The 27,488-nt window shown below is 52.6% G+C and overlaps 2 protein-coding genes across 12 annotated transcripts in view; one reads left to right on the plus strand and one right to left on the minus strand.

Moving 5' to 3' along the window:
* The window catches only part of ARSG (arylsulfatase G), a 92,173-nt gene that overhangs the window by 15,452 nt on the left and 49,233 nt on the right, over window positions 1-27,488 (minus strand). For 7 of the 9 annotated variants that reach the window (XR_009463790.1, XR_009463789.1, XR_009463786.1 and 4 more), the window contains one exon: window positions 19,130-21,436. The gene's annotated coding sequence lies outside the window, so the exon portion shown is untranslated. Of the gene's footprint in view, window positions 1-18,330; window positions 21,437-21,706; window positions 23,175-27,488 lie in introns of those variants that run through there. The other 2 variants (XM_059732034.1, XM_059732033.1) reach the window with 2 other exon arrangements.
* WIPI1 (WD repeat domain, phosphoinositide interacting 1) lies at window positions 987-26,611 on the plus strand. Of its 3 annotated transcripts, XR_002092363.2 has the most exons (14): window positions 987-1,093; window positions 1,279-1,361; window positions 3,630-3,799; window positions 7,610-7,706; window positions 12,670-12,767; window positions 13,641-13,733; window positions 14,047-14,117; window positions 15,429-15,536; window positions 17,007-17,171; window positions 17,808-17,915; window positions 19,071-19,192; window positions 21,319-21,419; window positions 25,117-25,261; window positions 26,064-26,611. XR_002092363.2 is itself a non-coding variant. In XM_014601830.3 (13 exons), the coding sequence occupies exons 1-13, from the start codon at window positions 1,026-1,028 to the stop codon at window positions 25,147-25,149; spliced, it is 1,317 nt and encodes a 438-aa protein (XP_014457316.1). In that variant the 5' UTR covers window positions 987-1,025; the 3' UTR covers window positions 25,150-26,611. The 3 variants fall into 3 exon arrangements, 2 of the variants coding, with proteins under 2 accessions (XP_014457316.1, XP_006273069.1); XM_014601830.3 differs by having other exon boundaries at window positions 25,117-26,611; XM_006273007.4 differs by lacking the exon at window positions 25,117-25,261.

Here is a 27,488-nt window from a genome sequence, read left to right on the forward strand (position 1 = left end):
TGCGGGCACCAAACTTGATTGTTGCGGCATCCGTTCCCCGAGTCCGTGCTATGCCCGAAACGGATCGTTTGGGCCTTTGTGGAGCCCTTGTTTTAAAACCCTGGGGGTATAATGCCCGGGATGCTGTGAAAAGGAGCCGGAGCTGGACTCCCCACCAGTTTCCATGCTATCCCATGTGGTTTCTGGTACAAGAGCAGGCCCACGTGGCAGGCGTGTCGGTGCCGGTGAGCTCAGTGCAGCACCCACACGAGCGTTACTCGTCTCATGGGGCCGAGGCCCTGCCCAGGCTTCGACACCTGCGTTCACAGAGCTGTCGGTGGTGTCCACAGACTCCCCGGCCAGCAGCTCTCCTCCTCGGCTGCTCCTAGGGCCGGTCCAGACCCCGGGCAGAGAACTGAGCCTTCACCCGGGCGGAAAGGGGAGAGAGGCAGCCGGCTGCGAGGGCGGGCAGCGCCCGGGGTCCCAGCTGGACACTCAGGGCCAAGTGGCCTCCCTCCACCTGGCAGCAAGGCCTGGGCAGCTTCCAGTGCCTGGCTGTGCCCCCACTTCCAGCTGTGCTCCCCCTCCAGTTGTACCCCCCCCTCAGCTGTGCCCTTCTAGGTGTACCCCCCTTTCCAGGTGTGCCACTTCCAGCTGTGCCCCTTCTAGGTGTACCCCAGTTCCAGGTGTGCCCCTTCTAGGGGTACCCCCCTTTCCAGCTGTGCCCCTTTTAGCTGTGCTCCCCTTCCAGCTGTGCCCTTCTAGGTGTACCCCCTTTTCCAGGTGTGCCCGCCCCGCCCCACATCTGTCCGCCGTCCAGTCTGATGCAACCACAACACCACCACGTGGCCACAACAGCTGTTCTCCGCTCCGGCCAATCACCGCCGGCCCTGCTGGCCCAGGGGGCGAGGCCTCGCCTCTCGCCCCGCCCCCGGCGGTGTGTCCGAACGCTGGCGGGCCAATGGGGCGCGGCCCCGCCCCGTGGCGACGGAGCGGGGCGGGAGGGGAGCGCGGGCGGCGCGGTGCGCGGGGGCTGCGGGCGCTCCATGGAGGCGGCAGCGGCGGCGGCGGGGCCCGAGGCGTTGCGCTGCTTCTCCTACAACCAGGACTGCACGTAAGCGGGGGCCGCTCGCGTTTGCAGCCGCGATGGGCGCTGCCAGGCCGGGGGAGGCTTGCCCTTGCTTGGGGAGGACGGGCCGGTGCTTGGCCTGCGCGCTGCCGCGGCTCGGCGGGCACCGATGGGTTGACCTGGTGCAGTCCCGCGTCGGGACTCATCCGTGCGTGGTCTCTCCTGCACAGCTCCCTGGCGATCGGCACCGACACTGGCTACCGGCTTTTCTCCCTGAACTCCGTGGAGCAGCTGGACCAGGTCCACGAGAGCAGTGAGTCTTGTTTCTGTGCAGCGGCAGGGACGACGGGGTTGCATTACCGCATGGCTCGAGCCGGTCCGCTCGGCTAGGCTCGAGCCTCAAACGCCGAGTAGGTGTGAACGCAGCGTTTACGTCGGTTTCGGTGCAATTTGGACGTGAGATTCGAATCCCACCGAAACGACGCCAGTGCGTGTTGCACAGCTAGCTGGCTTTCCCTGCGAGCGCCCGTTTGCAACGACCGTTATCTCTGCTGCAACGCTGGACTGCCTGGCGTGCGCTTTTATTAGACAAGCATGCTGAAGAGCGCGCTCACCTCGACCTAGGCGCACGCGGTTCGTGTTGGGATGCATAGTTTCATAGTAGGTCGGGTTGGAAGCGGATCATCAAGTCCGACCCCTGCCATGGCAGGAAGAGCACTGGGGTCAAACGACCCCGGCAAGGTGTTCGTCTAACCTCCTCTTAAAGACCCCAGGGTAGGAGCCGGCACCACTTCTCTTGGAAGTTGGTTTCAAGTCCTAGCCGCCCTGACAGTGAAGTAGCGCTTCCTGATGTCTAGCCTGAATCTACCCTCTGCCAGCTTGTGACCGGTATTTCTTGTCACTCCTGGTAGTGCTCGGGGGAACAGGGACTCCCCCAATGCCTGCTGCTCCCCCCTGACCAGTTCATAACAGGCCACTAGATCCCCCTCAGCCTTCTCTTGTGGAGGCTGAACAGGTCCAGGTCCCATCACCTCTCCTCGTAGGGCCTGCCTTGCTGCCCAGATCATGCGGGTGGTCTCCTCTGGACCCTCTCCATGTTGTCCACATCCCTCCTGAAGTGCGGCGCCCAGAACTGGACGCAGTACTCCAGCTGAGGCCTGACCAGTGTCGCATAGAGGGGGAGGATCACCTCCTTGGACCTGCTCGAGATGCATCTGTGGACGCACGACAAGGTGCGGTTGGCCTTCCTGACCGCATCCCCACGCTGTTGGCCTGTGTTCATTTTGGCGTCAGTAATGACTCCAAGATCCTTTTCGGCCTCTGCGCTGACGAGAAGGGAGTTCCCCAGCCTGTAGGTCTGCTGCTGGTTCTTCCTCCCCAGGTGCAGCACCTTGCACTTGTCAGTGTTGAAACACATCCTGTTCTCATCCGCCCACCCCTGTAACCTGTCCAGGTCCGATTGCAGCCTGTCCCTCCCTTCTAGCGTGCCCACTTCCCCCCACATCTTAATGTTGTCTGCGACTTTGAACAGGGTGCTTTTTACCCCTCGTCCAAGTCGCTGATGAAGATGTTGAACGGCGCGGGCCCGAGGACCAAGCCCTGGGGGACCCCACTGCAGTTTAGTCCAGGGCGTCCTGACCTGCCTCACGGCTTGGATCCATAGCTAAGTTTTAAAAAGCCCTAGAAGCTTTTAGATGCAAACTAAGAGCCTGTGTGCAATGATGCTGTGCGGCCAGCCAGTCTGGCGGGCACGAGGCACGTGCTAACCCCCGCGGGTTACGGTGGAGTTGGGTCTCGCAGTACAGCGAACGCCGTGCAAGCCAGAACTACGGACTCCCCCAGCTCCAGGGGCACGGACTGGTTTCGGCTGTCCAGAGCATTTCCCTTGCGTCTGGTGTGTTGGAACTGGTTTGTGACAGTGAGAGGGATGCATAGCACGTGCTGGCCGGATGCTTCCTGGCCTAGACCTTATCTGCAGTGGTCAGAAGGGTTGACTGGAGCCCTCCAGCTACAGAGGGCAAAGCCAAGCATTTTGGCCCAAGGAAGGGGGAGAAGCCTTTATCTAGTTCATGTGTAGGACTTCCGTTTCCTTGGGGAAACAGGGGTCCTTGGCAGCCAGAGAGCCTGTACTCGGAGGTCACGGCTGACCCGGCACAGCCTGTTCCTTACCTTGGGAAGTCCCAGTCGCTGTGTTCCTGCTTGTCCCCGCTCTGTCCCTGCCCTAAGCCAGCTGTAGCACCCTGACTATCAAGGACACGCATCCTCTGATTAGGTCGTGCACCCCCAAGGTAGGTCTCCTTCCCATTATCCTGTTCCTCCTGATTCACTGCAGCTGGAGGGACAACTGCCAGGCTAGACTCGTGACAGGCGCTGCAGGATAGGGCTGATTTACGTATCCTGCCTTCAGAAGAGAAACCACTAACCCCTTCCTGCTTTGGCCTAGCTGACATTATCCATCGTGCAAACAGACTCCCGTGACTCAGCACCGGACCAAGGCACAAGGGATTTCTCTCTTAAAGGGAAACCCCAAGACCAAGCTGCCACGCTGACAGCATCCCTTTCTCTCTCTCTTGGTGCCCAGATGAAACCCCAGATGTTTACATCGTGGAGCGCCTCTTCTCCAGCAGCCTGGTGGTGGTGGTTAGTCAAGCCAAGCCGCAGCAAATGAACGTCTATCACTTCAAGAAAGGGACGGAGATCTGCAATTATAGCTATTCCAGCAGCATCCTGTCCATCCGGCTGAACCGGCAGGTAAAGGGCGGGGCCTTGTTCACTCAGACCTTAATAGGCAGCAAGCCTGGTTCTCCCTTCCTGGCTGGTTTTACACCATTCTCACTCCATGGACTTCTGTGGAACGACTCCTCATCCGCATCCGTGCAGGATCAGAGTCGCAAGGTGTAACTCAGGCCGAGCGGTGCTGGAAAGTGCTTTGAACAGCATCCCTTAGCAGCTCTCTGCTCGTTTAGGATTTCCAGTCTTTCTCCCGTGTCCCTCCACGTAATCTTCCGTCAAATATAGGTCGTAGGGAAGAGGGAGTATATTGCACTACAGAAATAGCCTGTCCAACTGTCTAATTAACCACTCCGAGGTTAGCAGGAGCGAGACCGGCAGTCAGGATCTCCAGTAGACAAGCTCTGCCTTGAGCTTCCAGCAAAGCTTTGTTTGTAAGCTCCCTGGAGGACCATGGGATGTACTGCCATGAAATTTGTCCTAAACTGAACTTTTCCTTTAAACAAACCTTATAGTGATAACTTAAAGCAATGGCAGTTCACGACGTCTCTGGATTGCAGACTGGTACGTTGGAAATTTCAGTTCAGCAGTTCTGGAAGACCTGTGCTCACGGTGGTGGCACTAATGCCCCTGGGCACTGTGCCACGCCGTGGAGGATGCCACAGCTGGTGTGGTGGGGTCACTAGCTTGGGGCCCAAGAAGCCCTTTGCGATTCCTGTGGGAGGCAAATTGTCTCTCTGCCTGGGTCCCCTGTCTATGCAGAGGTGATCAGAGCACTTCAGAGGAAAAGTACATTACAGACTGCAAAGCACTGGCACTCTGACAATGGGAGCCAGATAAAAACCAGGTGATAGATTATGTTAGGCATCAAGCAGCAGCCTGAGGGGGCAGCTGCATTGCTCCGTCCTGTTAAGTATGCACAACACTTGGAAAACACACATGGTAAGACCTGGGTCTTTAATGCTATTCTGTATTCAAAGTCATGCAAAAATTATTATAGTCCTGCCCGCAGGGGAGCAAGTGGCGTCCAATCGGCCTGGAATAGGAAAAGAAGGTACCTGAAAGCACCAAAGGGCACTTGACATATGGGGAAAGAGTGCTCTTACTAGCATGTACCTTCTTACACCTGCCACTGTACACGCAAATTCATTGCACATCAGCTCTCCCCGAAGCGTGACACCGACTTCAGCCAGCAGCATGCATGTAGGGCTCCCAATGACAAAACTTGGTTTACCCTGGTATCTGTGCCAGTATGGAAGAATTAGCAGAAATCCTTGGCTTGCTACAGGGGCTTAATCTGGCCCCTCCTATTCAAGAGTTAATCTGGTAGCAGTTAAGTTTGCCAGGTGACTTGGAAAAGCCTGGGTTTAGATTTCTGCGTGGAAACCACACTGCGTTGTCAAAACCATCACATCATTCAATAGCTGTGGAAGGTTAGATGAGAAGAGATCTGCTCTTTGATTTAATTTGCCAGTGGAAAATCATTGTTATGCAAACTCGCAAATCCCCTTTGCCTGCTACTCAGTCATGGAAACTCTGTACCCAGCCGCATTATTACTTACATATGGTGGAAACCTAGATGTTTCTGTTCAGCTGGGGATGGGAGGGAGGGTTGCGCTTTGACTCACGAGAAGCAGCACTGATATTTTAATGTGACCTCCTTGTGTTTTCCTTGGGTTTGCTGAGCTCAAGTCCGACTGCTGAAGCCTTTTGATCTATTCTATGACTGCTTTTCTTTCACATACCTACACACTGAGGAATAGGGGGTGTAGGTGAAGATGACTAATTTGCTGTCCCTAATTCAGATCATATAACAAATTCTATGGAGCAGTAAGCAAGAGAAATGATCCAGACCATTTAACGTGTGATAGCAGATCTGGAGTGCTGGCCCCATCTTGTTAAACAAGAAATAAAGATGTCTTTGCTAGGTCCCAGCCATTTCAGAAGCTCGATCCTTCTCGGATTAAGTTTGCATTGCTCTGCGCTGGTGCAGTCTCTCCTGCCGGTGCAAAATGAGGGTACAACCGAGGGTACACACTGTGGTTCTCATATGATCAGGTTTATTCTGTAAAGCACTGCACAGGATGGGGGGAGAAGGGAAATGGAGAGCTAGGCTTTGAAACTCCCTGCAGACTTGTTCAGCCAGCCATGTCAATCTTCTCTCCTTTCAGCTGTCTGTTCCCAACATCCATCTACCATCTCCCTCCTGCCTGTTCCCTCCCCGCATCTTTCTTCTTTGGGACAAGGAATTTCTCCTCTGCAGCATGCCTCCCATGACTCTCCATCTCGCATCTGAATGCATATTAGCATCCTGGCCTTCCAGGTTAATGCCATTGCGGTGCTGAATTCTGCAAAGCCTTGTGAGACCTTTGAAGGAAATCTGCTGAGTAAATATTAGTTTGACAGTCTTGGTTCTGCAGCTGACAGCTGCGACTCCAGAAAGCACCACTGAAATTATGCTACGTTTCAGCCTCCTCGGAGATCCGTGGCGGCTCTCTGAAACAAAGCCTTGGATGCTGTGGTTAGCAGGAATAGAAATGCCCCTTATGCAAAGGGCTGGATTTCAAGTGGCAGTGGTCAAGCCTGCAGTCATGTGCTAAGGCGGAGGTTTTCAAGTGGCAGGTGGCTAAACTAAGTAGCTAGAATCCAGATTTAGACTTTAAATAAGTGGTCTGATTTCTAGCAGGGCAGAAGCTTCCCAAGTGTGGACCCTGCATGCCTCGGCTTCAGGCACATATGTTCTGGCCTCACCTTCCACTCCCAGGTTTTCAAAGGTGCCACTTCCACCACCTCAACGGGAACTGTGCATGCTCTCGATGAGGTCCGGAGCTTGTTCTCTTGTTAGCATCGGCACAAAGTATGCTGGCAGCAACGCAAGGAGAATACAGCTCTCGCTGCTGTGAGGTACCAAGCGAGCACCCGGGGAAGTGGTGCCTTAATGTTAATGTTGTAGGAACGCTCAGTGCAGTTTTGTGTGTTATTTTCCTGTTTCCTCCTCTTAGTTTAGCAGCCCTTGCCTCGGCAGTCGGCACTACAGAGGTGAATGAAGTGGAGCACGCAGTCCCTTTCACACCCACTGTCTCCACTGAGAAAAACATCCGTGCTGCCACACAGATGTCTCCCATCCCTCACTTGAATGCAGTCTCTTTGCGCAGCCCCCCTGAGTCATCCATGCCTCCAGAGGAGGAAGCAAAAGATAGATTCATGCCATGGAGGCCAAGTGAAAAATAAAAGGGTGGGAGGCTTTTGTTTCACTAAGCTGGTCCCTTAGGCCCTGGAGTGGAGAGTACTGGAAGCCCCATCACTTGGGTGCTTTCATGCCATCCCAGGCAATGTTCTGGCAAGTGTCCTGTAGGGGCTGGCTTGTTACTCAGGAAACCACAATGAGAAAATGTTAAAATGAAAAGCAGAGGTGCTAGTCGGAGCTGAAACTGTTGGGTATCAAGGCATTGCAGTTGTGGGCCAAATAAGCCTTAGCGTTCACCTGCCCTGCATCTCTTCATGTAATCTGTTGCATTGGCTCTTTGCAGGAGAATGCAAGAGAGACAGATGTTTCATCTAATTTCCAAAGTAAGGCCAATGTGGCAGCCCTGTGTAGGGCAAAGTGCAGGGCTTCTCGGCCACAAAAGAATCGGGAGCAAGAGCATCACGTTTCTTTTCCACATGGGAGTTTACCAGATGCCTGGTGGCTTCCTGATTGCCAGGGCTTCAGTGAGCAAACTGTGCTGAGAACGACGAATACAACTGGTGCCTGCTGATACGTCCATGATGTATGTATGCGTGTGACAGCCAGGTTAACTAGCTGTGGTTCTGTCTGCTGGGTTTTTGCAGAGGCTGATCGTTTGCCTGGAGGAGTCTATTTATATTCATAACATTAAGGACATGAAGCTTTTGAAGACTATCCTAGATACACCTGCAAATGCAACAGGTAAGCCAATGAGCCTGGATCAAAGAGGGAAAAAACAACTGGCCAGGCATGCTGCAGACAGCAGCAGAGATCAGAGCCTTACCGCGTGCAGCTGAGCCAACCCACTGTTTATGCTAGCAGCGAGACTCCAGAAGTGCAAGGAAGGTAGGAAATATCACCAGTGGCCTGACCTTGGCCCAGTATCCGCTGGGATTACACAGTTGAGTGGCTATATTATGACTGCATCAAGTTGCAAGGAAACTGTTTAATTGAAGGGCCAAGCCAGCATGCAAAAATGCTGTTCCACTGACTCCTCCTCCCATTCAAGAGTTGAAGATACAGGTCTGCCCAAGTTGATCCGTGCCGCGTGACTAAAACGGGCCGGCTTCTGTAGCCAGTGGTGTGCAAGGGAGTGACGTGGCCACCCTTGACTCCCCAGGTGCCCATAACAGCCGGGTGGGCTCAGGGCAGGCAGCAGCATGGTGCTTTGCTCCTGCTTTCTGGATGCTGTAACTGCATGCAGCCCCCTCCCTGGGTTTTCACAATACAAGGGAGCGAGTCTGCCTTGAAATTCCCAAACCTGTTGGCTCTGACTGACCTCGACACCGTAGTTATGGGAAGAGGAAGGACTTCCCCTCCCTGAGCATAAGGGTTTGAGCTGGGCCCTGCAGCCTCCAGGGTGCATGGTGTCCGGGTGCTTGGACCCCAGGATTCAGACTGCCCCAACCCCTGACAGGCAGTGCTGTATCCTGAGCACCCACTTCCCATTTCCCCCATACTGCATTCATCCTTACTACCCCTGCCCCCACCTCATGCCATCCTAATTCGGGGCATGTGTAATGGAGAGCTCGCACCCTACCCCAGAGCTTGCCTTCGCTCTTAGCTCAAGCAGCACAGTTTGGGGGCAGAACCACAGCAGCTTAACCACATGCACTGGCTACCTCCTAGGTAGGCAGATTAGCGTTTCCCCATTCAGGACTTCCTGCCCTTTCTCAGCGTCTTGCTTCAGAGATGTCCTCAGCCTGTGCAAATGAGACCCACCTTCTTGATTGCAGGCAGGGTAAGTCAGCAAGACAGCTCTGCACCTCCACAGCGTCTTGGCAGCTTGACACCCAGTACCAGACCTGTGCTCAGACAGTGCCCTGGATTCTTTCTAGGCCAGCGCAGGTCCTAAGAGAGGCTCTCAGCTGATTACCGAGGCAGATGCTCCCTTGTCGGGGGCTTGCCAGGGGCAGCCTGCTGATTAGTATGCTGTGCAGGGGCCAGGGGACAGTCAGCATGGCCAGGGAAAGCACAAGTTCAGTGATTTTCAACTTGAGCACTATGAAACACTGGGGCACTGCAAGATCCTTTTAAGGGTGCTGCAGAGTGCCATGCAGTGTTCGCACTGTTAGGTGTGAAAACGCCTACACGTGATTCACAAGAGAAACCCAGAGACTTCCAGTAGAAGTGTCAAAGCCGTTCTGTCCCGCTGTGGTCTCTTTGCAAGAGAAGAGTTGCTCTGTTATTTTTCTGCGGTCAAAAAATGAGCGAAAGCCAAGAGCTGGCACTTTGAGGGGGAGTGTCTTGAGTTTAAAAAGGGTGAGAACCACCGCGCTAATTCAGCACGTGTCTAAGCAGCGTCTGCTGGAGGAGGTCCTGTGGAGACTGGGCCATGGTACATCTTGGGGACTGACCTCAAGGGAGGGCCTGGGGCTTTAAAATCTCTCATTCCTTGGGTGACTCCAGCTCTCCTGCTAGACCACGAGCTGTTGCTGCAACGGGAGGGCAGTGCTGGGCATTTGGGCCAGGATCCACGACACACGGCAGCAGGTTGCAGCATCCCCCGGGGCACCTTTTGCTGTAGTCACAGACACGATTCCCCACCTGGAACAAATGTTGGGCTCCTCAGCTTCCAAGAGACGCAGCTCCAGGCATCCATATTGCCCTACTTCAGCCCCTGGACAGATGGCCCTGTGCTGCGGATTAAACACTAATGCTTCAAATGTCGCTGAATGATCCCCATACAGAGGATGCAAGCTGCCAGGCTTGAGGCTGCTCTTAAGGATCATAATATGATGTGATAACTTTGCTTCTGAAGCCATGGCCCGTGATGCTGATGGCAGTAAGCTGAGGTGCCCAGAGGGGTCGTGCAACCTAGTGCAAGCCAGGTAGAGCTGTTCCAGCAGGAGTGGGCAAGCACCCTTCATAACACCCCCCCGCCATGAGCCGGGGTTGGCACAAACGCATTTCCTGCCCTGGTTGCACATGGTGCCTTTCCAGGAAAGCTGCATGGCCCTTTCGGCAAGGGTTTGACAGCAACTTCCTCAGCGTGGGGCAGTTGTGAAACACCCCAAGTGGGTGAGCTGATAAGTGTTACTGGCAGGTCCCCGGCAGGAGTTGGTTGCATAGTGCTCCTCTGGGAGGGAGCTGCCCACGGAGATTTGCAAACCGCTCGGAGGGACAGAAGGAAGCCCAGCCTTGTGCTACAGCCATGGGAGATGAAAGAAAGGCCCCTATTAAGTGCTTCAAAGGCATACAGCAAGGCTGGTCTCAGGCAGGATAGAGGCTCCTCAATCGACAACACACAAGCCCAGGTTCACACTGGCTACAGGACGAACAACTGTGTCCTCAGGACAGTGCCTGCCGCTCCGCTATAGGATGGTGGTGGTGTGTTGAATTAGGTGGACGCATTGCTGTGCCTCTCCCTGGACCCTTCTGCCCAACAGGCTCTGTGGGCCAGAAGGGCCTTGTTGCTCTGTGTCTCGAAACTGCTGCTTCCCTCGTCTCCGTTTTGGGGGCAGTGGAACTTAGCTAATCTGGCATTGGGCCTTGCTGCTGCCTCAGTTTGCCCTCTCTGAGTGTCTAGGACCCACTCATAGGCTCTCCTCGTATGAGATGACACCACCGGATGATCTTCCAGATGATGTCCAGTCCAAGGCAAACCTAGTCTCCGCTGTCTCCGCAGCTCTGGCAGACGGTTGCTGGTCCAGGCAGCCCTCAGTCTGCCAGCAGTCCTTGGGGTGGCATGCAGCCAGCCACCTTTGCATCCAGCACCGGGAACTGGGCCCATGTCAGCATGGCCTGGGAGCCCTCCGCCGCGCAGCACTGTGAGATAAGCCTACCCCACACCCTTGGAAAATTGCTGATCCATGCATGTCCTCTGCAATCCCTTCCTTTGTGCATCTTTGAGGTCAGCTCAGGGCATTCATATCCTTATTTTTTCCCGGCTTGGTTTCCTGTTTGAGTCTCCCAGACAGGCTCCTTGCAGGACACTGCTGACTCCAATTGCAGCTGGCTTAGACTTGCTTGCACCTTCTCTAGCCCCAGAGTTTCAAGGTAACGGCTTCACTGTGTGTTCTCTGTCTGTAAATAGGGAAGGCGGAGGGCAAGGCCTTCATCTGGAGAAGCCTCTTCCCTTTGCAGCTCTTCTCTGCGGTTCCCTCCCATCTCAGCCAGGTCAGGGTTTATCTGCTGCTCTGCGTTGTTTTTAAATGCAGTTCCCCAAGGCTGGCAGATCATAGCCTAGCACAGCACGATCAGCGGCACCGTGCAAACACCCTAGTCTGAGGAGTGGTCTCTTAGGCGCCGGGATGCTGCTGCGGTTCCCCTTCCCCACCGACGGTCTTTTGTTCTTTCTACACAAGGATCTAGAACAGCACTTCTCATCCGTGTTAGACTCACAGCTGCCCTCAGAAAATGCCAGCTCTTTGCTTTCCCCTGTTTTTCGACCGTTGAAAAATAACTGAGCAATTCTTGTGTTGCAAAGAACCCAGGCAAGGCAGAATAGTTTGGACACTGGAAACCTGGGTTTATCTTGTGAGCCATGTTTGCACACCTAAGTGCTGCTGTTGCACGGCAGTCTGCAGCACCCTTACAAGGATCTTGTGGCACCCCAGGGCGGTCTAAAACAACAGCTTTGGCTGGGCACTTGCCAAGGCAGCATCCTGGCATGATGATGTGTGCCTAGGCATTTTGTGTTTGGGGAGCAGAGCATGATGGACCATGTCATACATTGACACACGTTTGGGGAGCCAAGCACAAAGTCTATCAGGAGTGGTGATAGCCTTCGACCCCGCAGCTCAGCCGCACGTGACATCTTCCACACTGTGCTCTTTGTCCAGGCTGCCTGGGAAATCCCGGTGCTGACAGGGTCATGGTGCCTGCAAGTTGTAATAGCAGTGGTTGCAGGAAGGGCATCAGGTCGTCACTTATAAGCTGGGGAAGCACTGCCCTGCCTCGCTGGGGTGTTGGCAGAACAAAAGCATTACAGACTGGGTAGCGCAGGAGCTGCAATAGTGAGGGCTGTGTAAGTAAGATAGATAACACTGAAAGCCTCCTTCCCAATTAACAAGCACCCAGATTCCCCTCCTTTTTAGCCAGATACTGCCAGAAGTTGGCACGTGAAATACTGATGGAGATAGGCTGGCTCGGCCTGTGGGTTGCTTTGTGCAAGCCCTGACAACAGTATCAAAGGAGCCCTAAATAGAAAATACAATGTGTGATACTTAGAGGATGGTGGGAAGGACCGTCCAGGGCACTGGACCGGGACTCGAGAGCTTTGGGGTCCCTTCCCAGTTCTGCCACCACCTCTCTGCATAACCTGTGGCAAGTCACTTAACATACCCCGTGCCTTCATTCCCCTCTGGAAAATGGGGATAATGCTCCTGTACCATATGGTGGCATGGGAACATAAATGCCATCGTGGCTTGCAGCACACCCCAGGGCTAGTGTGCAGGCTGTGCAAGGGTCTAGGCAGGGGGAACTCAGACGCGTTTAAAGGGACGAGCTTCTTTCCAAGGCAGAGCCGTATCCCCACGTGCCAGCAGGTGTCGGCAGAGGCCAGAAGTTTCCTGTGGGTTTTCCATGCAGCGAGCGGCCGGTTGCCCGTCCTTGGAAATGATGCCACTTCACACATCCAGCACGTCTCCAGCCGGTCAGACCCCTTTTCTTGTTGTTCCTGTACCCGGCCGTGTCCTCAGCTGTGTTTTCTTTGGCTTGCTAGGTTTATGTGCGCTTTCTATCAACCATTCCAACTCCTACTTGGCGTACCCTGGCAGCACGACGACTGGGGAAATCGTGCTTTATGACGGAAATCATTTGGTAGGTGTGAACCGACGAGAGGATTCCCGGGCTTGCACACACAGACACGGCCGTGCACTGAAAACAATCTGTCCTGGATAAACAAGCTTAGGCTCAGAAAAGCCCAGCAAATCCACACAGCTGCACCGCATGGGAATCTAGCCCCAGACTGGAGCTGGGGTGGGGGGGGTCTACACTTCTGCTCGCTCAGACCCCAGACACAGCTCATCTGGTCCTGAGAGCAATGCAACTGGATTCAGGGTCCGAATCCTGCTGAGCTCCTCTGGACTTCATATAAGGAAGGAAAGCAGCATTCCTGCCCTGCACGCAGAAAGGGGCAGCTTGGGAGAAATGCATGGTTGAAAGGCCCAGGGTAGAACAAGGAGAGGCAGTGAGCAAGCGTGAGAAGTGTGCAACTAGGAGTGCTCACAGCCCCTCACTCAGCCCTCACTACTGTCTCTCGGGGTGAAGTCCCATGAGTGAATATTACCTCGAAGGTGAGCTAGACCTGGAACTCGGCTCTGCCCGGGCATGAAAATGTACCAGGCATCAGAGGAGAAAGGGACCAGGGCATTGGCTACACTATGCTCTGATCCAGAACTGCTAAAGGACTTGTGCGTGCTGGGTATTTCTTGGGATCAAGCCCAAGAAATGCTGATGCTGCCCAGTGGCTGTAGGAGGTGGGCTGGAGGGAGAGAAATGAGTGAATGCCTGAATTTAGAGGTGAGCAGAGGTGGCATGAGTGCAAGCGCAGAGGAGAGAGCACAGTCCCACTCGTGCTCTGGAAAGGACAGCCTGAACGGCAGGCGAGCTTGGGTCTGGAGGGTGGAAGAAGCTAAAACAGGGCAGGAGACAGTACTGCTGTTCGGGTTCACGTTCCCTTTCCGTCCACAGAAACCTGTCTGCACAATCCCTGCCCACGACGGGCCCCTGGCTGCACTTACCTTCAACTCAGCTGGATCGAAGCTGGCGAGCGCTTCAGAGAAAGTGAGTGAGAGGTCTGCTGCAGACATGCCCAGCGTGCCGGCCAGGCTCAAGCAGCACGTCTGCAGAGACGGGTGGGCAAGGCCAGATCCTTTCCGGGCTGGTTCAATGTGGTTCTGTTTTAGAAAGGTCTAGCTCCGGTCTTGATCGAGGGGAGAGGCAGGGACAGGTGTGATGGCCTTGTCAAGCCAGAGAGCTGATGTTGCTTTGGGTGGGAAGATGGAGATGGCTTCTGCGTGTTGGACTTTCCCCAGGAAAGCTACGGGGAGAAGGCCTTTTCTGCTTGCTGTGTGACCTCCCCTCTGCACTTTTGCAGGGCACCGTCATCCGTGTGTTCTCCGTGCCTGAAGGGCAAAAGCTCTATGAATTCAGGAGAGGAATGAAGAGGTCAGTTTTGCTCCTTTGCCTTGGTGACAAACTCGGATCAAGTAGCTGTCTTACCCACCTTCTGTGCCGGGGCAGTCCTCACCATCTACACTGTGGCAGCCTTCCCCTTTCCTGCCAGCCGGTGAAATATCTCTGTGCTTCAGTCCCCTGAATGCTGCCTTTTGCCCAGCACTGGCAGGTGCTTGCTTCCTAGGCATGGCATCGCTGGCAGGCTGTCCCCTCAGTTGTGGGAGGAAGCCGGATCCAGGTAGCACCGGAAGGTCACACATCCATGGAGAGGGCCTTGCGAAGCATCCCGGTGCCATGAAGCCGTTTTGCTTCGGCTGTGTGTAGTGATTCCCACCTGCCCCTTGCAGAAGAGGGTGATTGCGGAGGATAGGCGCGCGTTCAGTGCCCCGACTCCATGTTCTTTCCTGCTTAAAGTAGTGAAGTCAAGATAGCCAGCGGCCTGATTGTGGTGTTAAATGCTGCTGTTGTGATTCAGTTTGGGGTTTACCTCCATTTTGCCCAAGTATAAACACCTGCAAAGCAGGGGCCTCCGACTGGCGGGGGAAGAGAGGCGTATCTGAATTGTCCCATGCCTTGCAGCATGGAAGAAGTTTTGGGTCATCGCATCGAGCTCTTCATCAACACTGTAGCCCTGCCATGCTGGAAAACTACTGCTTCAGCTATTATTAGTAACCCATTGTATTTGCTATGTGAAGGGGATCAAGCACCATCAGGATAAGGCCCCTTTAAACTCTCATACCTGCGTATACACAAAGGACTGTGCCTGCCTGTCGGTTCTCCTGACCATCCCGACACATCCCAGTACAAAGGGAGAGTATAGGCCTGGCCTCAGCAGCACCAGCAAGCAGCAGCCCTCCCTGCTGATGAGCAAACTCTGATCTGAGCATGGTGCCTCTCCGTGCCCGCTACTCCCATTTTCCATGGCACCAGCTCCTGCCCTTTGGTTTGCCCCTTGCTGGGTGGCTGGGGGATGCTGACAGCCATGTCACATCTGGCAGGTTCCCCTGATGCACTGTGCCTCTGATCTGGCATCCTTGCTGGAGCGGGGGAAATAGGGCTGCAGCTCCATTTTCAGGCAGACCTCTCGGGTGGGGCTTAGTGTGACCAGCAGCACCCCCGTCCAAGCTAATGATGTGCAGCCCCAGCTTTCCTGTCAGTGTGGCAGCACCTGAGTGGGCAGGAGGTTTGGCTAGTCTCTGCCTCCTCCTCATCCCCTGCCAGCAGGGAGGATCTGTAGTTGTCTGCATGTGGCCATTGCAGCGTGCTATGAAATAACCAGCCCCCTTGCTTTCCTGGCCGTAGGTACGTGAACATCAGCTCTCTCGTGTTCAGCATGGACTCGCAGTTCCTCTGTGCTTCGAGCAACACTGAGACTGTGCACATCTTTAAACTGGAACATCTCACAGACAGGTGAGACACACTGCATAACCCAGGGACTCTCTTTTCCTCTGCAAAACATAGTCACATACTCCTGCTACCATGTAATCAGGCCTCAGACTTTGCCCTCAGTGACACCAGCAGCAAACTGCCTCAGTGGCTTAATACTCTCAAGGATTTGCTGCTTTGGAAACATGGCCTGTACCCCTGCTGCTAGCTGTCACCGCCTGAGGCACATTGCGGGCTTGCCTTTCTTTGGCTTTGCCCACCTCCTGCTTCCATGGCTCCCTGCCAGGGCTCGACATTGTTGAGCAAGGCTCCCCCTCTCAGCAGGATGCTGCTGATGTCAGAGTTGCTATAGCAAATGTAGGCAGCGTTGCTAAGAAGCCGCTGGGTGCATGCCACTGGAAGCAGGGGAAGGGTCTTGCTGCAGGCGGTCAAGTGCTTAGCTGGCCACCAGGTTCAGGCAGTTCACCTACTGGGAGCTTTTCCACCACCTGCGGGAACTTGTCACAACTTGCTGCACTGAACTGGATCCACGGCAGGTCTGGGACCGCAGTGCAAGCCTGCCTTGGACAACATTGCTACTCCGATTCCTTCATTCAGCTGCTGCTCTGAGGTGGCTTCAGCTGGGGAGGTGCAAATGAGGGATTTGGGAAACATTTCCTGTAGTGCCTGTCTGTCCAGGCCAGCTCTTCACTGCAGCATGAGAGGTCTGTGCATTGCTGCAAGTGGGGAGCCTATCCCCCCTCACAGCCCAAAGTGCTCTGCAGGAGGCCCAGTACCACTGTCAGAGATATGCTGTCTTCAAGGATCAGGTGGGGGCGAGAGGGACTGTTTTAAAGCAAGACCAGGGCAGCTTCCAAATCCAGTAGCACGGAGCAGCCTGTATTTCAGGCTAGTGTGATAAACAGGTGCACTGCTCCTGAAGTCACCCCCACTTCCATCCTCTGACCACAGGCCAGAGTTAGTCTGCCCGGGCAACCTGGCCCATCTGCATGCTCGTAAAGCCTCAAGAGTTGCAGGCTAAATGCCTGGTCTTAGGTCTCTTCTGGCCAAATCCTTCCCATCCTGGCAGACCAGCCACTTGTGGAATAACACGTTACTTTCCCCCCTCACAGTTGACCTCCTGGCAAAGGTGACGGCACAGACTATGCCTGAGCTGGCATATTTTAACATGAAAGCAGGGTCTGCATGACTGGCCATATCCAGCAAACCAGCTTGCAAAAGTCTCCATGAGAGAGGGGGAATGTGCAGAAGTCCCCAGCAGGGCACTGCTCTTGCCTAGTCAGCAAACCATGTTGATAGGGCTAAGAAGTTATGCAAAAGTGGTTCAGGAAACTCTTGCGTGCAGTTGCACCAGCTGGCCAAGGGCAACTCGATTAATAGCTATTTCAATCTAGATGTACTTGCTAAGTAGCTGCAGCCCGTGTGGTTTTGCTGATGGTAGTGGCGGTAGGCACCGCACACAGCCCAAGTGACAAGTGTTCTCTTGCCCCCCAGCCGGCCAGAAGAGCCTCCAACTTGGAGCGGTTACATGGGGAAGATGTTCATGGCAGCTACCAACTACCTCCCTGCTCAAGTGTCAGGCATGATGAGCCAGGACCGAGCCTTTGCCACCGTGCGTTTGAACTTCTCTGGACAAAGGAACATCTGTGTGCTCTCCACGTATGTAAGAGCATCTGCATGCTCATGCCCCAGTGGCTTGCAGAGGGCACCCTGCACACATAGCTTTTGTTTCCTGATACAGCACCTTCACTGTTGTGGGCCAGCAGAGAAGGGGGCAGCATCTCCTGGGGCTGGATTGCCTTCTCCAAACCTCAGCATGTGGTGCCTGTGGGTGGAGGTACAGACCAGGCCTTGCCCTCCCCACTGGCACGTAGGCTTGGTCAATGCACAAACTTGCACCAGCTTAATTAATCCAAAGCAAAGACCCATGTGCATACGCCAACTGCAGAAGGCTAGCCATTACACAGGAGTATTGCAAGCTTCTTCCTCATGAGCTGAACCGAAATAGATCTGATTTAAACTGAAATAAGAGTGTTTCCACGGACTTTTGCACTGGTTTAACTACATCTGTTGCAAATGACGCTTTAGCTGGAGGTGCCATTTACTCCCAAACTCTGATCCTTCCTGAGCCCAGATGAAAAGTGTCACCCCAAACTTGAGGGGGTGGGGTAATTCCTGCCACCCCACCCCCAGTTCCTGGCCTGGCCTTGACAGATTTAACCCCTTGGCTCCCTGCTGGGGCCACCTTCCTATGTTGATGTTAGCATGTAGGTCCACGAGTTCATTTTTCATTAGGATCCAGAAGCTGCCTCGACTGTTGGTTACCACATCAGATGGACACCTTTATATCTACAATCTGGACCCTCAAGACGGAGGAGAGTGCATCTTAATTAAGAAACACAGGTAACTGCATCCCAGATGCTCAGATATACCAGACATGTTCCATGTATGGCCTGTATCTTTAAAGCACAGAAAAAAGGGAAACCTCGTCTAATAGTGAGTCTGCAGGGGCCAGGATTGCAGATTTGCACTTTAGCTGTCCAGCTGGAGAACAACCTGGCTGACAGCTGATTTCTATTTTGGATGAGGAAAGTAAGCAGCCTGTCCCTCAGGAGAGGCTTTATCCAGCTTTTAAATCCTCTGGTTTTCATTGCACCATGCCACAGACATGTGTGATAGCAAAAGGAAAGGACCCCTGTATGGCAGGGGCAGGAGCACTAGATTTACTGCCATCTCCGTGCTACAGAACGACGGGACAGGGATGATTGTGCCGAGCTGGCAGGCAACCTCTGTAAATAAATGCACACAAGCAAGCAACTGCAAAGTCAGCCCTTCTGGGCAGTTGTGTAATTTGTATGCAAATGTGAATGACATAACCCAGCGGTGCTACCCTGCGGGTTGGGTGCGAGATAGGATGTATTCTGAGCACTGGCTGGGCTGGCTGGTAGGTACATGCCGGCAGTCTGCTCGGTCCAAAAAACAAATGCACTTGAAAGCTGAGCAGCCCAGAGTACAGCGTACTCCATCCTGCCTGGCTCATTCAGACACCCATGACACCTGCATGGTCTTGCCATGTACCTACTACCCAGAGCTGGCACCAGAGTGGGTGCTTCGACTTAACTTCTAGTCTCCTTATTTAGGAAGATTGGCCTGGCAAGGACCTCCTGGGTCATCGAGTGCATTTGCCAGCCACTGCAGCTCGCCAGGCCCTGTATTCCTCCCATGGCACTGCTGGAAGACTGTTCCCAAACCCCTCTAAAACTTGCTCCTAGTTTCCAACCTAATTCATTCACAGCCAGTTCATACCTGTCTTCTTGTTCTTGCATTGTTGGCTTCCCTAGTTCTTGTCCCCACCCATGTACTTACAGCAGAGCCCTTTTGTGGGCTCCTGATGTTGTTGGCATTGTTGGCATGCGGAGGGGCCTTCAGAGGAATGGGTTACCTTGACCCTGCACCCCCATTGCTGTGTGATGGGCTTAGGGGTGGTCAGGATTATTGCAGGGGGGAGTGCAGTTTCCAAACTAATTCTTTCCCCCTTGGTTGCTTCCATGCAATTAGTCTGCTCGGGCCAAGGAAGATGGAAGAGAACAAAGAAAACGACCTCCGGCCTCCATTACCTCAGTCCTACGCAGCAACAGTAGCCAGACAGAGTACGACGCCTTCGACCTCGTCCATGCCAGGTGAGAGCGAGCTGGGTGTGCCTGCTGGGGGCTGAGTGCTGACAGGCTCCCGCGGTGAATTCGTCCGCTACTGAGCAGGGGGTTCCCTTGCATCTGCATCAGCAGTTTCCACAAGCGCAGGCTGTGCAGCAGGTCGAGGAGTTTTGTTCTGGTTTGTTACCAAGGGCATAGTCCTGATTTCTGCTATGGGCTCAAACCAAAGTAGTTCTTATGCCTCCCAGGGGTCTGTCAGGACCCTCTGGCACCCAGCTGATTGCAGGATGTAGCTTCGCTGCAAATGAAAGCCCGTTCCACTGTGCTGGCCTCCTCCCACCCCTACTCCATGGTAGCGTGACCGATTCTAATAGCGCAGGAGGATGCCATCACGATCAGAGTGCATATCCGCACATCCTCCCTCAGATCCTCGTCTCCAATACCCTTCGTTACTCCGGGCAAGTCACTTAACCCTTGTGCCTTGAATGAAAATGCAGATCCGTACGCTGAATCTGGCTCAGGAGAGTTGTGAGGTTAGATATTAATAATAGCTGAACACTTTGCAGCACTGAAGTGCATTTTGAAGAGCTCCCACTCACGGAAGCACTCCATAAAGGCTTAGTGGTGCTCCTATTCCCCCTGCTCCTTTGTAGCAGGGAGTCCTAGGGCAGGACCCAGGGCTGTAAGTCCAGGTGTCTCTGCCTTTCCTTCTTGCTAACAGCCACCGCACCCCGCAGCAGACTCTCCTGGCTCCAAGCTTTTACTCCCTGGTGTTGATCTCAAGGTTTGCCCTCACATGCAGTGCCTGGGATCTGTTTTACATGCCCAAGCACACTGAAAGGAGTAAATAATTTACACATCAAGGGCAAAATACTTCCATTTCTGACGAGTCCGGGCCACTGAATTTTGCCTTTCCTGAGCAAACCAATTACAACTGGTTACTGCAAAGTAGCACTTTGTTTTCCTACTTCACTGGAGTTCCCCGGGGATCAATTAGCTCATGCTTATTTAACCATCTGGAATCCAAATGATACAATGCTTTGACAATATGAAGCACTATCAGTGCTAAGCATGCTTAATAATGGTCACGACCATGCTACATCTCCACTGGAAACAGCACTAAGTGCATCATTGCTTGCATTACAGTGTTAGACAGCAGGTCAGAAGACTTGATTGAAACTGTGGCTATAAGAAACGTCAGATCTCCATGCTCCTGTGCCACAAGCACAAGAGCCTGCTGAACCCACTGTGCCTTTTGGTACAGTAGCAAGCTCCAAACAAACACGTGATACTCCTCAGTCTTCGGGCTTGCTTACACTCCAGCAGGTCTAGCATGCAGACTAGGGCTTGCTCCGGGGTGGCTACAACACCACAGGGACAGAAGTCCTGCTGGATATTTTACCTAGCATGACTGGAAATATCCATAATTAAAAGCACAAAGGAAGCCTCGAGTTTCAGCTACTTGGAGTAAGTCAGCCGTGCCCAAACCTGTACTTGGGCGCAACGTGTGTGACCCACCTGTGCTTGTGCAGATCAGAAACAGATGCCCTGCCAAGGTACTTCTGCAGGAATCGGTCTCTTGTTAGAGAAATCCCTCAGGAGCAGCTCGCTGCCAGGAGCCACAAGAGCGTTTTAAAGGCGATCGCTTGGTCATGGGGATATTAACCCAAGGAATTAAAAGAGTAATGTGAAATAGTATGAAGCATTAATAGGATTTCAGCTTGGAACTGCAAGCGGGTGATCATTCCTCAAAGTATTAATTGGCATAGTGGAATACCTGCCCCTCTATTCATGCAGATCTCTTGTAAGCTGCTTTCCCTCTTGCATCCCATAGAAAGGAGCGCTGCCGCTTTCTGTTCTTCCAGCCCTTCTTCGCTCTTCTGCTAAAGCTAAGTAGCCATTAAAATAACTGCATCAAATTAGCCAGGCCCTCTGTAGTGGGAAGCAGCAGGCTAATGCTGCTAAAGCTAGTACATTAATCCATTCCCTAGCTTACAATGTTGGCTAAGATGCTTTCCCCTATTGCCACTTCTGTTCTGCCGAGCAGATGGGGAATCCAGCTCCGTGCTCCAGCGCAGTGAACGCTGCCTGCCCACTTCTAGCCTCCTTTGATTCCTCTGTCCCAAGTGTTTTGCTTCTCTCTGTTTTTGCAGGTTACTCGGAAGATGGGGGTGCCCTGAGAGGAGAGGTTATCCCAGAGCATGAGTTTGCAACAGGACCCGTGTGCCTTGACGATGAGAATGAGTTCCCTCCTGTGAGCATTAGAAGTCTCTAAAACAGCAATACAGTTGAGAAGAAAGTATTAACCTCTTACAGCAGAGATGTGTTTCTTCTCTCCCTGTTCTGCCCTAGTCTCTTATTATCACTAATTCTGTATGAGGACACTGCCAGGAAGCTGCTACCCACCCAGATGAGGGGAGATGGAGGAGAGGTCTGCAAGACCTAATGCTGATTAGAGATGGGCTCAAACACCCCCCACAAAATCTGCACGCCTGCGGACCTGGGAGAAGGTCTGAACTGGGCGCATCTCTAATACAGAGAGAGAGCAGAAGCTTTTATTGCAACCATAGAAAAGCATTTTTAAAAGGAAATAAATCCGGCCCTATAGGATTTTTCAGTCCACTGGGCTACAGCACTTACAAGCCATCAGGGCAAATACAAAACTGCTGATCCATCCTTTAATTTCCAAACTGAGTGAAATGCAACATGTTCCCCCCTATCCCAGCATAAGCAGTGAAAAACATATCACAATTGGCAATTTCTAGTATTTTAACAGGGCATTAGTCACTGGGTGGCAACATCTTGGCTTTTTAAAACTGACTGTGCGCCTGGCTGTGTCTTTCCAATCCTTATCCAAGTATTTTACTATGTTATGCAATTATTGTTTTAGTGGGCATCTAGATATTGGTTACCTGTGATGATTGCTGAGAGTAGTTAGGCAGCATCTTAGTAATCATAACACCTTAATACAGCAGAGCATTTTGAGTAGACCAAATTGCTGAGGCATTTTAAAACAGGCAACGCTTGAGTTTTTCCACCCGTCCTACGACAGGAGCTTTGCCAGGGTGAGGAGGGAGTAGAAATCACATGAAGGACTCAGAACTGGGCCCCCAACCTGTGGCTGAAGCTTTCAGATCTGCCTAGGGGATCAAGGACACTGACCTCCTTTGTAAAGCACTTTGAAATCAGGTCTACGTGAGACCTGACTTGCCAGCATCCCCATTAAACTCTGCTGCAATTCAGACCTCGCAGTGCTCTCACCCTGCACAATACACTTCCCTGGTGTTGTCTGTGCCGTGCTTGACTCCAAACCTGGAATGAACGTTTTCTCCAATTGTTCTTCCTAATCAGGGTACTTAGTTTTGCAGTTTGGAGGAGTAGAAAGTGCCTCTCTGCTGAGGTTTAGGCCCTGAGGGTAGTAAAATGAATGTCCTCTTGAGAGGGAGCAAGGACCAGGAAGAATTGCTGTGCTTGTTTCCAAGGAGCCTGCCCTTGGAGGTATGGTCTAGGGACAAACATGTGCCAACAAGCAGGAGCTGAGCTAGGCTCGAGTGAGTCTGCATGCTGTGCGCGGATTGAATAGAAGCAGCCCGATCCCCCCGCTGTACAACAGCAGGCTCTTTATTTAATGAACTTTGATCTGTCAGAGCCCGGTGCTGTAATTAACTCGAGGGAACAATTTATGCGTGTGACTCAGGAAGCGGGAGGGGACTTTCCAAAAATATTCCTCGGTGGAGAGACGGAGCAGTAGGAGCTCAGATACGGCATCTGTCGCTGGGGCTGTGCTTCCCCTGCACGGGCTGGAAGTCACGGACCCTGTGGCCAATTCACTTGCTAGTTTGGGAGCTCACTTGAGCCACGCTCGCTGGGTGGAGGCGGTCAGAGCAATTTTGACAAATGCCTTTTTACTGAGACATGCTGCTTTGTTGAAGCCGCTGCATTTCTCTTTCCACAAAATATTCAGGGAGAGATTCCCGGGGTCCAAGGTGGTCTCCCTTGTCACCTCCGACTAGAAAGAGAGAGAAGAGAGAAGCAAATTGACAAAGAGGTTTGGGCACAATCCCAGGTCAGAGCAGCAGGGGGGAGGTTTGGTCCCTGTCCGAGGTGCAACAAAAAGTTTCCCAAACCTCTTCTGAGTTGTCACAAGCAGAGCAGCCGTCCCTCCATCCAGCTCTACTCATTGGCTTATGCTACGACAGGCCCTTGTGGCAAGAGCAACATGCCGTAGTCCTTTCCTGCAGTTCTTGTCTTGAAATGCTCTGCCTTCTCCTGCCCTGGGTCACTGGTGAACTAAACATGAGCGAGCAAGGCTTCGGAGAGATCTTGGGCCGGATTCAAAATCTATTGCTAGCTATAGAAGGAGGCTGCTTAATTTGAAAAGGGAAGGGCCAGACCTGAGATCTCAAAGAGAAAAGATGAAATGCCCAAGCGCATGATTTAAAAACAGACTTGAACGAAAAGTTGTCTGGATGTCGTTACTCACGATACCGACTGCTGCGTGCTGTGGAAAGCGTAGTGATGAGGAAGACGAGATCAATCGCTTGCATTGCTTGCGGCGAGAGGAACAGATTGGCTTCCAGGAGGTCCCCCAGGACCTGCTGTTTGTTTTATGCGGCTGGCACTCGGATGCGACAGTCCGGGGCAACAGCGCAAACCCGATGAAAGACATCGTAGTTTTGGTCCCCTTCAGAAAGCTGACTCGGTGGGAGGGCTTAGCAGTGCATGGGATTATACAGCTCCCTTCTCACTAATAAGAAATCCTTGTAGGGAGAAGCAAGCCCACTTCTGCTTAGTGAGTGCACGGTTCTGGTTTTAAATGCCGCTCTATAGGGCACGACCGCAGGGATAGCATTCATACCTCAGTTCAGCTGGATTTTTGTTAAGCATCAAGAGCCAAAGAATCTCATTCAGGAGCATTATGTGGAGCCTAAAAGCAGGAGAGGTTTTTATTGCTCTTACTCCTAACTAGAAACTGCATGGCAGGCCAGTATTAGGAGCCAATGGCTGGTGCCTGAAATGCAAAAGTAGCTCTTCTATGCTCGGTGCCCTTTGGGTACCTCAAAAGGGCAGGCAGCTGAAGGACACTGCTGCCACTACAGACACATAGCACCCACTGACAATATAAGTATCAATGAGAAAATGGGCCCCAAAGACGGGACAGTTTACCCGTACCCTCTTTAGGTTGCAGACTGGATTGCTAAGTGGCCAGTTGATTCTTGCGGCTTGAGCGACGGTACCCTCGCACTGCAGTATATAACCTAGTGTTCCTGTTTGGCCAGATGGGAAAAGCTGTTTAGAGAGCCCGTTGAAGTGGTTGTTCTGTTAAGTGCCAGCTTTCTTTACTAACTTTGTATTGCACTCAGCATACATTAGCTGCAGGATTAGAAGAATGCTCATTGCATCCGGCATGCCATACTTAGCGGATGGTCTAATCGTGATGATCAGAGAGTTAACAAGCCTGGCTTTGCACAAAGCAGCTTAGTCCCTAAGGCAGGCTAAAGGTGACATTGTGACCTCGTTACACAGCCAAGGTCCTACAACAAGCACAGGTAAGAGCTTTGCACTAGATATGCTTGCAGCAACACAGCTGCCTGTCCAGCAGCAGGTGTCCACATGGCACAGAACTGAACAGGGCTTTCCCATAGCTTTGCAAAGGTGGGCAGAAAAGCTTCCCAAAGATCAGTACTAAAAGTTTCATTTCCCACCAGGACCAAATTCTTAGCATGCCCAAGGTGACACTGTCAGCATGCCCAAGGGGGAACTACTTGGGGTACATATTGCCAACACTTGCCTGCTCATTTCCGATGTCTTCCTCATGCCATTTGTATCATCGTCACTTGGCTACATAGACATTTGACACTCAGATGAATTTTTAGCTGTTTCTTTAGAGTCATCTCTTAAGATAACAAAGAGTCAAAGCGCCTCTGTGGAACTCTGTTGTCTATTAACAGTGCTCCAGGATGCTTCACCGAGGGCAGCCTTAGTGGAAGTATAGCTATCATTTGCTTCCTTAAGGCAACTCCTGACTCAGTGGCTTGGAAGGGAGTTTGGCCTGATTAAGCCTTGCAGGCAGAAGGACACCCACAACACACCCAGGTATGATGACTGTAGCTTGATCAGCTTGGTGATGGTTAATCCAGTGCCACTGCACAAAAAGATTTGGTCATTTGTGTTTCTGAAAGTCCTTAAGTTAAGCCATGGCCCCTAGTTCAGCTACCAGCCTCCTGAGAGCAAAATCTCTTGGGGAAAATGTCTGAAAAAAATACACCGCTGTAAGAGAGAGTACTGAACGCATCTCTATCAGGAGAAAAACCCGCCTGGGGATGGCAGGCCCCACTGGAGACCACGTGGCCATTTGTGTTTGGTGGGGAGGCTGAACCCTTCTGGGCGCAGGGCGGGTGGGAGAGTGAGCACCGCAGCTCTGCCAAGGTACTTTCCAGGAGAGGGTGCAGATAGCCACCAAATATCTCCACTGCCTTGCTGTGGCTTGTGCTGGGCTGCTTGACTAGCTGGTATGAAGTTGCTGTTGAAAGTTCTTGCTCTTGCATATCTCATGGCTGCGTGCAGAGGAAGCTGCGATACTAGTTGCAGGGGTTAAGAGCTGAAACGTTGCAATCAAGCTTGGTCTAATTCGCTAGTGTGTGTGTCCTGGATGAGACGCTGGCTGGATCAAGGCTCTGTGCATCACCCAGCCAGACTGTTCCTGTTCCCACTGCTGTAAATTTAGGGCAAAAAAATAAATGAGCTACAACTCCCCACGCCTCCCGCAGAACGGAAGGTCAAGCACTGCATGGTGCCTTCCCTCCTCTCCCCTGCAAGCACAGTACTAATTTGAACACACCCTGCTTAACAGCCTGTTGCTGCGGAAAGTAAGGCAGTTCTGTTTTGATTTTGGTAGATAAACTTGTGCCGTGGAAGTCAGTCGGGCAAAGTGAAGAGGTCATGATGAGAAGCACGCGTCAGCATTCGGGACAGCGCTGGGAGGTGGTTTGGAAAAGCCAGGAATGTGGAAGAACGCATTTGTGAGTGCCCCCGGGGGGAACGGTCCGAGCTGCTCTGTTCCCTTTACTACGGTCCAATCGAGTGATTATTACCTGCCCCCGCTGGCCCTTTGTGCGAAGTGGTATATGGGTGTGGTATAAACGTACTGTATGCACATTGCTATATTTAACAAATGATATCTTAGAACCACAGTGTAAATGCTAACTTAACTAGATTTCTATGTAACCTGAATTTTATATACATGGATTTCCTCTTTTCTAATTTAAGCTGTTTCATGTGTATAAATGTACCGATAGGAAAGTCTATTAAACTATATCTTTGTACAGTATATGCATAGTATTCTACCCGTGCAAAATATTTTTGCAGTGGTATTGGGGAAGTCACAACTTACTCCATTTGAATTCTACTGGAAGACTAGTAATAAAGTTGTCATGTGTCAGCCGCTCCCTGAGTTCTTGCTGTTCTTTGCAGGGCCCTAAAGATGTCAGTCTTGATTTAGTTTTATTAACAGAACCACAGCTCGTCTTGGTTTGCAGTGTCAGTGTGCGAACAGCTTTCCACTTCCCTCGGCCGGGCCCAGGTCTGTTGTTTTCTAAGCGAAGGACATTACCTAGCGGGAACTGAGACTCAAGGCTGCCGCCGCCTCTGAACCAGCTTACAAACCCTACACAGCCCCTCTGAGCTGCAGCGGGGTGGTTTGGGAGGTGTGATGCCGGCTGCTTGTTGCAACTGAGACGCTGGTCTGCTGTAGCCTTAGACAGGTCACTTAGATAACCAAGTTCCAGCCAAGGTTGTTTTTTGTTTGGATCGTCCCTCGAGCCAACAGCTGCTGTATAAAAGCCCTGCTGAGCTGCCACCTAACCCTGGCAATGCTTGAACTCTACAGACATCTTTGGGATTTTTTGCTTTTTAAAAGTTCCTCTGCCTTTGCCCAGAATTGTCACAGTCTCAGCAGCAAAATGCCTCGCTCACCCCGAGCCTGATCACAGCCCAGGCACTAGGTGTTTCTCTAACCAAGTCTCCAAAGAGCCCAGCCTGGCAGTGTTTTCAAAGGATGCCTGGTGCCTGCGACCAAGCTGGGGCTCCCTACAACAGCCCAGTGTGACTGCCATTTCCCTGGGTGGAGTTGGAGGAGAGGCCCACCTTTCATTTTGATGCATGGGGGCGGTGGGAGACCTGGGTCAATCCCACCGTAGCCTCGGAGTCCAAACCCACATCTCTCACAGGAGTTTCCTAATCAACATGCCAGCAGTTGCTGGGGAGAGGTGGGAATCCTCATTCTCACCTTCCTAGAGACACACACTTGGCAGAAAAATCCAGG

This window comes from Alligator mississippiensis, chromosome 8 (assembly GCF_030867095.1).
Source record: "Alligator mississippiensis isolate rAllMis1 chromosome 8, rAllMis1, whole genome shotgun sequence".
Lineage (NCBI taxonomy): Eukaryota > Metazoa > Chordata > Crocodylia > Alligatoridae > Alligator > Alligator mississippiensis.

What these genes read in the sequence shown, in the direction of transcription:
- WIPI1 (XM_006273007.4), top strand. Translation starts at nt 1,026, where the DNA reads ATGGAGGCGGCAGCGGCGGCGGCGGGGCCCGAGGCGTTGCGCTGCTTC. An exon ending in CTGGAACATCTCACAGACAG is followed by an intron (nt 15,537 to 17,006) that starts GTGAGACACACT and finishes CTTGCCCCCCAG; the next exon opens with CCGGCCAGAAGAGCCTCCAA. An exon ending in AACATCTGTGTGCTCTCCAC is followed by an intron (nt 17,172 to 17,807) that starts GTATGTAAGAGC and finishes ATTTTTCATTAG; the next exon opens with GATCCAGAAGCTGCCTCGAC.